At 32.4% G+C, this 12,924-nt stretch overlaps 1 protein-coding gene across 1 annotated transcript; it reads left to right on the top strand.

Moving 5' to 3' along the window:
- The first annotated feature begins 4,295 nt into the window (after nucleotides 1-4,295).
- On the top strand, nucleotides 4,296-5,958 carry LOC120155344 (3,9-dihydroxypterocarpan 6A-monooxygenase). Its single transcript, XM_039166909.1, has 2 exons — nucleotides 4,296-5,239; nucleotides 5,328-5,958. The coding sequence occupies exons 1-2, from the start codon at nucleotides 4,322-4,324 to the stop codon at nucleotides 5,955-5,957; spliced, it is 1,548 nt and encodes a 515-aa protein (XP_039022840.1). The 5' UTR covers nucleotides 4,296-4,321; the 3' UTR covers nucleotide 5,958.
- Nucleotides 5,959-12,924: the final 6,966 nt, after the last annotated feature.

Here is a 12,924-nt window from a genome sequence, read left to right as displayed (position 1 = left end):
ATGCACATATGATATGAGTTATATGAGTACATGTATATGTGATGATTTGGATGACTATGTGAACATGTGAAACATATAAGCGGTAAAGCCCATGTTATGTGATATGAGAGTTGTGGGTATAATTGGCATGCCAAGAGTCGAGGGTTTTACGAGGTCCTTCGGGACATATATAAGGTCATTCGGGACAATTTTATATGGCACTCAGTGCAAATTTATACGAGCTGTGGTGACAACATTTGTGCACAACCTCAATGTACTCACATATCTTAAGTTCTCAGTAATGTACTCGAGCACATAAAAGATATAAAAAGAATTAACTTTCTTATAAGATGATATATTATTATTTATTAATGCATGATCATATATGTTATAGTTGAGTAGATATATGAGGATTGTGATTATATACTGTGATTATTGGATTGCATGTTCATGACTTAAATATTGCATTATTGTATTATATGCCTCAATAAGTCTGTGACTTAGTGTGTGAGTGTTTCATACGTAGGTACCAAGAAACAGGAAGATTAGAGTCAGGATCTATCAAGGCAACATATCTTTTACAGAAGATTAGATCAGAAGTGATTCAAACAGTATGTCATTTTATATTAATATTATTGGCATGTAATCAAAGTTTAAATCACATATGCTCTGATCGATTTTGTAATTAATTTTGATTATACTTATGTAAATTATTTCACTTTTATTTTAATGGAAATTTAAATTTTCCACGACTTTCTAAGAGTAAACGTTTTGAAAAGTCAATGTAACACCTCGTATTCGTATCCGAGTCGGGTACGGGTTAGGGGTGTTATAGGGTAAACCCGAAACTACTAGCCCAAAATTTAAGATGTTACACGTTCGTTGCATTTAGTTACTGTGGTGAGATCTAGTTTATCTGTCGTTTTATTTTTTAATTTGCCTCGTCTCGATCAAGATCTTGAAAAATAATTCTCTTTGTTGTTTTTCTTTGGTCATCAAAGTGCTATAAATATGTTAACATTTTGCTTCCTTGGTTACTGTTGATTTACATTATACATTTTGATATGAAATTTCCGATTGTTGAACCTGTGCTGTTACTTCACTTTGATATGATATACCTATGCCGCTATTGGTTTTGTTGAAGTTCATTATCTTTTGTTGATATATTGGGGTTTCGTTCTCTGGTTTTGGTGCTATAAATCAGTGAATTTAAAGCTTATGCTATATGTTTCTTGATTTCGTCGGTTTTATTTTGTTCTACTCGTGGTACATTTGGTTGATGATGGTGATATATCAGATTTGTTCGCTAGTCTGTTACTTTTGAGGATAGTTTGCTATTGTTCATCGCCCTGGGTATGGTTAGTTTAATGGTTGTTGTTTGCTATTGTTTTGAATCTGTAATGGTTGCTAACCTCTGTTACATGGTGAATATTGGTTGACTTCAGCAAGAGTCGAAGGTTCACTTATTGCTTCTTATAGATTCGAATGAGGTTTTTTTTTTTTTTGGTTTGGTTTGTTCATTGGTTATTCTTGATGCAAATATTTGGATATTGTTGAGGTTTTATTAGTGGAAATGAGCCTCATGATGCAATGAACTATCATTTGGAGATATGCCAATTGCCAAGATTCCAAGATACTAGTTGTTCATCGCTTGCTGCTTTTATCACAAGGTATAATGCCAATGGAACTTGATAGCTTAACGACTAAATGTCCATGAAAGAAAATATTTGGGGAGAGTCGAGAGTTTAACAACCTTACTCTCCTTACCAGACAAATTAGGTTGTCTTCTTGTCTAAAAGAGGCTTCAGATTGTACTCGAGAGCTCTAAGCTTAACTACATTGCTCCCACCAAAAAGAAAGTCCCAATAAGTGGACAGAAATACAGTGATGATGAATAAAAGGAAATTGTATGAAAGATAAAAAAATGAAATGTTTTCATCTTTGTTTTGTTCGTTTTGCTCGTGAACCATCAAAGTTCTAGAGATCAAGTTTCGAAGATTAAGAAGGTTAAGAAAGTAGGAAGAAAGTCCAAATAATTAACAAAGAAGAATATTGAAGAAAGAAACTCTGAATGAATACTAAGGAAGTCTGAGTAATATTGAAGAATAAGCACAATGGAAAGAAAGAAGATGTAATTTTCTTGCCAAATCAAGTATGGGAGTTACTGTTTATGTTTGCATCGCTTTGTTGTCGTCATCTGTTGAGAATCAACTACAAAACAAGATCAATAACATGGGGAAGCAGGGAGAATGTTAGAAGATCAATAGTAATTAGTTTTCCAACTAATTAGTTTGTTGGTAATTTGTTAAGGATATGGGTTATATAAACCCAACAATTGTAATCGGGCTGCACAATTAGATTGTAAATTTGATCACAATCCTAATAATATCATAATCTCTTTTTTTTCTTAGCATTTCTTCATCATCACTAATCTTAGCCGCACTTCATTTCTTTTATCCACTTCGGCCATTGGCCATTCATCTCTTTAACCAGGTAAAATAGGGTGTCTTCTTGCCCAAGAGAGGCTTCGGATTGTACCTGGAAGTTTGAAGCTTAACCGCCTTGCTTCCACCTAAAAAGAAAGTCCCAATAAGTGAGAAGAAAGACAAATTTGATGAAGAAAATAAGTTTGAAAGATTTCTGTATAAACATTGTGTTGAAGAAGAAAGATAAAGTCTGCAAACCAACTTACTGTGGTATTCAATTAAGTAAAGAAGAACGACGATTTAATGAAATGTTTGTAATAAGTGCTTTGTGAAAGAAGTAGAAGGAAGAAAATGATTGGTCGTTCTTATATTTTCATCTTATATTTTCAGTCTCTGTTTGTAAACTAAATTCATCTTATATTTTCAGTCTCTGTTTGTAAACTAAATTCCAAATATAACCACCGCCTCTCTTCACTTCTTCCCACACTTCGACCATAGGTCGTTCTTCGTTCCATGTCATTAATGACACCTTTCTCACATATATTAGGGTAAAAAAGCCCGATAATTGAGCATATTTTGTCCCAAAGTTTTTGTGATTTCTATTATACTACTTTGGAAAACGAAATTTCTAAAATTATTACATGGTCCTTGCCGATTTGAATTATTGATTGGAAAACTTAAATGAAAACATTTAATTAATACATATAATATAGTACATAAATAATGGTCTTGATTAGGGAGTAAAAGCAGTTATATAATATGGTTTAAGGTTTTGATATATTCTAAATCTAATTCTAATCTTATTCTAGAGAGGAAGGAGAAGGAGAAACACTAGAGGAAAGAAATGAAGTTTTTCTGAAACTCATAATTTAAAAACATATAAGAAAATAAAGATGGATAACTTGATTATACAACCGAATGTAGTTGCTTAATATAATTTAAGGTCTTAAATAACAACATCAATATCCATTAAAATGCCACAGCAAAGTCCAAATATGAATATATTCCAGGTAAAGAATGCCAACGTTTCTATTTTAATTTATTTGCCACCAAATATGGACCATCCCCTGTGGTCCCCTGACCTCTCCTCAAGTCTCAATCCCATGTTTGTCTGTGCAGGAAGCAAAATCATGAGTGAAAGATTCTCTTAATTCTTTAAGCATTCAACAATACTATGTCACATCTTAAATTTCATGCATTAGAAATTAAAATAGTTAATAAAATATATTTAGAGATGAATTAAGGGATACTGGGTGTGATTCTACATCTAAATTTTTTAAATTCTTTTATAGTTTAAGTATTTTCTTTATTTTCTATTTATAATCTAATTTTACATTTCATAAAATTTTATTGAAATTTTATAATTTCACATCTTTAAATTTTAGGGTAAACTATAGAGTTGGTAACTTTTGTTTCATTTTTATAAAAGTATGCTAACTCATTTCAGAAAAAAAAAAGTTAATGCATGGTCACTTTTGTTTCATTTTAATTAATTTATGGTCACTTAATATATCCACCTTTAAATATTTAGTTATTAAGACTTTAACGGTCATTAAACCATTAATAGATTGATTACTTGGCACGTTAATAAAAGGATTAAATTTTATTTTAACCCTTGAACTTTAAGTAAAATATTAATTATGTCTTTTTTTAAATCAAAAATATTTTAGGGATAATTTTTCAATTACTCCTTTTTCTTCTTCTCTTTTCTTCAATTACTTCTTTGTTTCTTTTCTTCATCCTGCCAATTACTGGACATATATACAAATATATTATGTTTCTTTATGAATATATTTGTATATTTCTTATTAAAAGAAAGAAAAAAATGAGAGAAAGAATGTCTATAAAAGCATGTTAAAAGGCAACCATTTAGCATCCCCAAGTAAAGAGAAGCATCCCTTCTTCTCCAACTGGCCATGGCATCGGTTTCCCTAGACATTCACTACTTTCAGTATTTGATTTGGTTCATCACTGTTGTGATGGTCCATTCTTTCATAAAAAAAATTCTGAAGCCTGCTCGAACCACAATCCCCGAGCCACCGAGCCCACCCGCTCTCCCTTTCATAGGCCACCTCCATCTGGTCACCTCTGTCCTACCAAAATCTTTCCAGGACCTGGCTCGACGCTATGGCCCTCTCATGGGGATCCGCCTCGGTGCATCAGCCTGCCTCGTTGTATCCAACGCCGACGTTGCAAAAGAAATCTTCAGAACCCAAGAGCTCAATTTTTGTTCCAGGCCCGAATTCGGTTCCTCGGAGTACTTCATTTATAGAGGCTCGAGGTTCGTTTTGGCTCAATACGGTGACTACTGGCGTTTCATGAAGAAACTCTGCATGACAAGGCTGTTGGCGGTGCCTCAGCTGGACAAGTTCGCCGATATCCGAGACCAAGAGAAGCTCAATCTGGTTGAATCCGTGATGAACTGTTGCAAACAAGGAAAGAGCTGTGATTTGAGCAGCGAGTTCACGACTCTGACCAACAATACCATATGTAGAATGGCGATGAGTACACGATGTTCGGGAAACGATAACGATGCCGATGAGATTAAGGAGCTTATTCATACATGTTTGAAGCTTTCAGGGAAGATTAGCGTTGGAGATGTTATGGGTCCTCTGAAAGTACTTGATTTCTCTGGGAATGGGAAAAAGCTTAAGGCTGCTTTGTTGAAGTATGATAAGTTGGTGGAGAGGATAATTAAGGAACATCAAGAGAAGGTAAGTGAAGGTTTTGATGTGAATCAAAAGATGGATTTGTTGGATATTTTGTTGGAGGTTTACAGAGATCCAACTGCTGAAATCAAGATTTCCATGAAGGACATCAAGTCTTTCTTGCTGGTAAGTTGTAGTTTTCATCAGTTGCTATATGCTAGTTAGTTGGGGAAATCAATTTATTATCTAATTGATGTTTACTGTGGAATAAAAGGATATTTTCATGGCCGGTACCGATACATCGTCGTCGGCGATGCAATGGGCAATGGGTGAGCTCATCAACAAACCAAAAGCCTTGAAGAAGCTTAGAGAGGAGATCGATTCGGTTGTCAGGCCGGACAGGGTTGTCAAAGAATCCGACATCCCGAACCTTCCGTATCTCCGAGCTGTCATAAGAGAGACTCTAAGGCTTCATCCTTCAGCTCCATTGATCATTAGGGAATGTGGTGAAGATTGCAATGTAAATGGATTCTTGGTGAAGTCTAAGACCCGAGTAATAGTGAATGTGTACGCTGTCATGAGGGACCCTCATTCATGGGCCAACCCTAATGAATTCGACCCTGAAAGGTTCCTAGGAAGCTCCGACGAGAAGATCGGAGAGCATCAAATGGAGTTCAAGGGTCAGAACTTTCGGTTCCTTCCGTTCGGGAGCGGGCGAAGAGGTTGCCCCGGAGCCTCACTTGCCATGTTGGTGATGCATGCAGCAGTGGGGTCTTTGGTTCAATGTTTCGAGTGGGAAGTGAAGGGTGGTGAGAGGGTTGATCTGAGCCCAGGGCCAGGGTTCGCTACAGAAATGGCTCGTCCACTTGTTTGTCACCCTAGGCCACGTTTTAATCAATTCTAAGCACCACCACCATAAAATGTATTTGTGTGCTTTAAATAAGGACTAGTTGGTATGTATCTAGTTTCATCCTGCAAACTCTCTGCCTTGCTTTCATTTGAGTTTCATCTCGTATGTGATCAAAGTCGTACTCTTCCATATCAAATAAAATAAAATAATTTAGTTATGATTTAATACTTAGGGGCGGTTTAGTGATGTCAATTTTTTCAATTAGTTATTTATTTTATTGATACTATTTATCTTAAAATTTTTCGTGTCCATTATGAAATCTGATTTTTTTTTCAATTTATTACTTATTTTAAGGACGGTATTCACCTAAAATTTTATTTGTACATATCCCATTTAAAAATTTTATATTATTACCTATGTATCCACTATTTTTTTGGATCAGCCGTTGATTTATACTAATTCAATTAAAATAATATTTCACTTTTCCTTCAAAAGTCAATAAAGAATGTGGTTTTAAGCTTTTTTTTTTAAAAAAAACCCATTAAATATACTATCTGGATAGGGTAAATATTTTGCCGAAGAAAAGAAAAAGTAGTAATCGACTAACAAATGATTATATAAACTAATTCATTAAATTTCTTTTTTAAAAATTACAAATATTAAATCTATTTGCGTGAGATTGGATGTATAACGAGCCCATCGGGTACACTATATAAAATTTAAATAATTATTACTTAAATATTGTTCTCTAAATTTTGTTTCCTAGTTGCTTGAATTGGACCTGTAAACAGACATTGTTCAATGTGCGGACCGATCTATTTAAATATTATATTTTGAAATAAAATATTCCTCAATTTTAATTATTATGATGAAATAATATAAAAATATTTAATTGACAATTTTACTCAAATTATATTCTTAACTTGATAATTAAATTATTTTAACTTAAGAATACGAAAAATCTATGAACCTCTTTCTAAAAATATTATTAACCTCCATAATGTTTTTTACACTCAATTAAGTTATCAAACTCAAAAAATAATTTGAATAACTTTTAATTTTTAAATATTTTTTAGAATTTTGAAACAAATATTTTTAATATTTTAAAATAAAAAAAAACACTTTTTTTAAAATACCATGTGACATCATTATAGTATCACAATGATAATTATATACCATTAATATCATTATAGTATGCCACGTCAGGAATATAAGTTTTTTTCTCCCTAACTTAAATTTTCTCTTGATATTTTTGTCATCATTTTCTTTCTTTTTTTTTTATTTTTGTTTAGCTTGTGATGATATTAATCTTAATATTGATTATTGGTCACCGATGATTTTTTTTTGTTCTTTTTAATACTATGTCATATATTTTCTTTTCTTTTTTTCTTGAGTTTTTTTTTAATTTTAACTAAAAATTGTTATCTTTGTGACATGTTTTCTTTTTTTGATTTTATGTCACATTTTTCTTTGATCTTTTCGTATAACTTTACAGTCATGTTGGTGCTCGCACAAAGATCTTTACGAAATTTATTTTTTGATTGGTTTGTTGGTAGTCATGTATCGTCAGATCTTCTCTTTGGTAAAATTTTGTTTGCTTATATAATCATAATTGTGTAGCAAAATAGTCTGCCAAATTGTTTGGATCGCTCACCACTCATTTATCACTTTGTCAAATATCTCGTTCGACAGAGACAATAAATTTTATAATAGTTATTGGATTCTTTTGATGTTGGACGTCATTCTCAATGTAAGGTTATGTTTTTCTTCGTACTTTAAGTTTAATATTTTTGTTTTATGTATGCGTCTTTTGATGACTATCGTCTCCAATTTTCTTTTTGAATGTGTTATAATTTTGATTCATTCAATTATTTTTTATTAATGAAATCCATTTGTGAATGTATATATATATATATGGCTTCTTTGCTATGTAATTGTCAATGTTATGGACCATTGTAGTAGGTTGCTGACCATAAATTATGCTTAATATATATGATGTATGAATCACGGGAGAAAGTACAAAGGAATTATATAATGTTTCAAGATAAAAAGAAATTACACAAAATCGCATCATCAACCTTTTAAATCATAGGGTCTCTAAAAGCATTTTGGCCAAATTAGTTCGCTTTCATCGTACATAAAAAAGATAACATGAATCTTGAGGGAACATATGCACATCAATTTTGGTCCCCTGTTTGGGAGATTTGAAATATATATATATATATATACACCATTGTTTACATATTTGATTCATTTTACTTTAACAATTATGATTTTTTATTATTACCACGCAGTGTTCAAACATAAAAACCACTGTGTTCAGTCTGATATGTTCATTTCGACCTCAACTTAACTCGTACTCACGGATCCTCCTTTTCTTATTAGAGTTTCATTACGGATATGCAAATCTTACAGATACAGAAAAACTGTGTTCCTTATCCTATAGGCCATCAGTGATACTTGTGTTTCAAGACATCAAAATAGAATAAAGTTTTAATCAGATGTGTCGTAACCAGTTTTCGTCCGGGCACGAAATTTTACTTGGCGGGAAAAATAATGTGAATAAATTAATGGCTTGTTTAAAGAAATGTTTTGGAGTCGCCATTGACCTTTTGAATTAGGTAGATCGAATACCTGAAAATCATCTTTTAAAATAGTTTTAAGAAAATACCATTTTAAAAGAAAAACTGGTATACGTTTAACCAAAATTTGTTTTTTTCATAATAAAAAGGGATTCGTGGACGATTACGTTTGGGGAAGGATATTTATTTATTTAAGAATATTAGAAAATGACTTCTAGGTGCTTTAAGACAGCCCATTTCTTAATATTAAAAAAATAAATAAATATTAATAAAACATTTCTCTTAAAATAATAAATAAAAATAGGATATTTATTTATTTAAGAATATTAGAAAATGACTTCTAGGTGCTTTAAGACAACCCATTTCTTAATATTAAAAAAATAAATAAATATTAATAAAACATTTCTCTAAAAATAATTAAAATAAATTAGTATATAATTTATAAAAAAAAAGGATATTTATTTATTTAAGAATATCAGAAAAGGACTTCTAGGTGCTTTAAGGCAGTCTATTTCTTAATATTAAAATATGATTATTTTTCCTAAAAGTAATTTATATAAAATTAAATTTATAAATAGTATTTTTTTAAAAAAATAAATATTATTTATTATATATATTTATATGACTAATATGAATAATAATAAAATAATAATTAAAGTAATAATTTAAACATATTGAAAGTAATAAAAATAAAATAAAATTGTAATTAAATAATGATTAAAATAAAAAGAAATTGAAAATATAGTATCAACACACTTAATGTTATATTAATAATAAAATACCATGGATAAATATAAGAAAGGCAAACGAATTAATAGAATAAATACTAAAAGAAATTTATATTTAATTAATATCTATATAATAAAGTCAAATAGTATTAATTTCTATTATGTTTAAAAATGGATAGAATGGAAAGTAAATTTAATATACCAATTATAAATAAATGGAAAGAAAATTAAAATAAGAAATAAAGTCAAAGACACAAATATTAAGATTACAAGTAATTAAGGAAAATGAAACATTAAAGGCAAATTAATCATGAATAGCTAATTTACAATAAATTTGAGAAAATTTTTAAATAAAAAAATAATTGAAATTAAAGCAATTAAATCATATTCATAAATATATAAAATTCATAGTCAAAATTGAACATTATAAAAATTAGTGATTAATTTATAAAATATCAAAAATTAATTGACATAATTAATAATATCATAAAATATAAATATTAACACTGTAATTTAGCCATAAAAAATTAATATAGGATTACAATAAAAAAATACTAAAACTATAAGGGACTTAATAGGTTGTTTTACCCTAAATATTTATTAATACTAAATAGTGACTAAAATATAAATAAAACAAAATTACAAAAAAAATTAAAATGCACGAAAACATACTGTAATGACTAAAATAAAAGTTTGCAAAACTTCAATGGCTGCGCGTATGATTTACCCATTTTATGAAATTACAGATACACCCTTCCCAAAACGACGTCGTTTGGGAAGGGGTATAAATACCCTATAATGGCTGGCCTTAAGGTCATTTCCCTCATTTTTTTCCTTTCTTCTTCTCTCTCTAATTGAAAGAAGAATTTTTTTCTCTGCATTCTCTCTAAAACATCTCCGGCCGGTAGCCGTACTCCGGTGGTGATGGCCGACCGTCGACCACCACGCACGGTGGCCGGAAATTACCAAGTTACCCAAAATAACCCTCTTTTCAACGCGAATCCAAATCTAACATTGTTTTTACCAAAAACACCTCTTAATACCGTAGATCTACAATTTTTACCTTCGAACCAATTGTGGTTCGACGTCGATTTGGCTTCCGACGACGCTTGGTAAGTCTCTTCACTGTTCTCTCGGTTGTTTTTCGTTACTTTCTGTCGTCGGTGTTGTTATGGTTGTGCTTACTGCTTGTTTCTTGTTCGTATCTTCTTCCTGTTGTTCTTCGTTGGTTGCTGTCCGTGTTTTGCTGGGTTATGTCGTCATCTCTTCCCTTTTGCAGGTTCGGTGGCCATATTTATAGGCCACCACCGAGCTGTCTTTGGACTGGTCTCAGAGGGCTTTCTCGGTGAGTCACCATACTATAGTGGTGACTCACCTTGTAGCTGCGATGTGGGGGTGCAACTGGCTCTTCTGGAGTCTTCAACAACGAGGTGGCGTGGTACTGTAGTGTCGGTAGTAGGCGTTGGACCACCTGGCAGAGGCGTGGCGGTTAGAAGCTTGGAGATAGCTGAGACGGCGGCGGCGTAGAAGCTAGGGTTTAGAAATCCTAGCTGCATCATGCTGGACCTCCTGTAGACCGTTAGATCTCTCATATCCAACGGCTGTGATGCTGAGGCAGCTAGGGTATTGAGATGGGAACCCTAATCTAGTTTTAAGGTTTACCTAGGCCATCTGGATCTGGGCCACCATGTTTGGGTCACTGTTGGGCCTGATGTATCCGGGTTGGGCTTGTAATGTATTTGGGGCCTGTTTTGTAATAATTTATAAAATAATAATAATTATTATAATAATTATAATAATAATAATAAAATAATAAAATGAAAAAATTAGTATTTACAGCTTCCCCTCTTTGCTCATTCTTGTGTTAACAAGAATAGAGAAAAGATGAAAAAGACAATAATTTTTTTATTTGGTTTCTTTTGAGTAGGATTGAAATGTTGAAAACATTCTGCCCAGAGGTCTTATGAATGGCCCGAAGGTCTTATGAATGGCCCGGAGGTCTTATCATCTTGCACTGTAGGGCTTACAGATGACCTGAAGGTTTTAAAAACATCATGCACTGAAGGGCTTACAGATGACCAGAAGGTTTTGAAAACATCAAAAAGCTCCCGAAGGCTTTTTAAAAACATCCTGCATTGTAGGACTTATAGATGACCCGAAGGCTTTGAAAACATCATGCACTAAAGGGCTTACAGATGACCCGAAGGTTTTGAAAACATCAAAAAGCTCCCGAAGGCTTTTCGAAAATATCCTGCACTGTAGGACTTACAGATGGCCCGAAGGCTTTGAAAATATCAAAAAGCTCCCAAAGGCTTTTTGAAAATATCTTGCACTGTAGGACTTACAGATAACCCGAAGGCTTTGAATATATCAAAAAGCTCCTGAAGGCTTTTTGAAAACATCTTGCACTGTAGGACTTACAGATGACCCAAAGGCTTTGAAAACATCATGCACTGAAGGGCTTACAGCTGACCCGAAGGTTTTGAAAACATTAAAAAGCTCCCGAAGGCTTTTCGAAAACATCCTGTACTGTAGGACTTACAGATGACCCGAAGGCTTTGAAAACATCATGCACTGAAAGGCTTATAGATGACCTGAAGGTTTTGAAAACATCATGCACTGAAGGGCTTACAGATGTGAGAAATAGTTTACTAAGTAAGAAACTTTGAAAATCGTTTTCTTACTATTCAACAATTTCATTTTCAGAAAAGATTAAATGAGAAACTTTGGAAAGTGTTTTCTCATTGAAATAACTTGTTGATTGAGTAACATGCCCCGTTTTAAAATAATGCTTCTTTTGTGGATTTCGTCTATCTATTCCTCAGATGTTTGCGTGATTCTTGTATTCGAGGTTTTGAATTCTACCTTCTTCTTGTAAGGTATCATTAATCTTCCTTCCCATATGAAAATCTGAAAAAACCTTATGTTTGAATGGAATCACATGTATCAATGTAATACATTGTCTATTGTGCAAATGATATTCTTATGAATGTTGATACAATCTTCATTTGACTTCAAAGTGGTGAACTTGGTCTTCCTTCACTTCATCATTTATTTCTAGGGTTACCTCTGGATATCAGTGAAGCAACCTATGCCATAAAGCTAAAGAACCATTTGATCCCATTTTTGTCTTTGATAACATCGACTTTCTTTGCTTGGACTTGTGTAAAAATCCAATAAAGCTTTCATCTTTGAAAATAGAGTCTATCATCTTTGAAGAATGTAGATGTAGATATGTCTGACTCAGCAAATTAATTAGGAGATCAGTGTCTGTTCTGATTTGAAACACATCATAAGGTGGATTTATCCTAATTCCTTTCATGTCTCCACATCTAATTAGATCTCGAACAAGGCAACTTGGACCATATTATGTCAAGATGCTTAACAACAACATGTCGTTCAACATTAGTTGGCTCCACTAGTTTCTTGTTGTTAAAATTTTTGCTTCCCTTCTGTGGAAAGAAATCTTCATCATATCTCACTTCTGACCTTGGGTTTGAAGAAGAAAAACTTCATCTTAGATAAACAAATGGAAATACCATATGATCACAACATTGGTTCAACATCAGAATAACTGGTTCATAAAACATTTGATAACACATTCATCATTTCATATGGTTTCTGCTCAGATGTTCGTAAAATATTTGATAACACATTCATCCTTTTCTGTGGTTTCTACACAGATTTCTGGCCCATGAAGCTCTTTGCACA

Source organism: Hibiscus syriacus, unplaced genomic scaffold, assembly GCF_006381635.1.
Source record: "Hibiscus syriacus cultivar Baekdansim isolate YM2019G1 unplaced genomic scaffold, ASM638163v2 tig00002840_pilon, whole genome shotgun sequence".
Lineage (NCBI taxonomy): Eukaryota > Viridiplantae > Streptophyta > Magnoliopsida > Malvales > Malvaceae > Hibiscus > Hibiscus syriacus.
The sequence above is the reverse complement of the archived record's forward strand: the minus strand, read 5'-3'. Positions and strand labels throughout refer to the sequence as shown.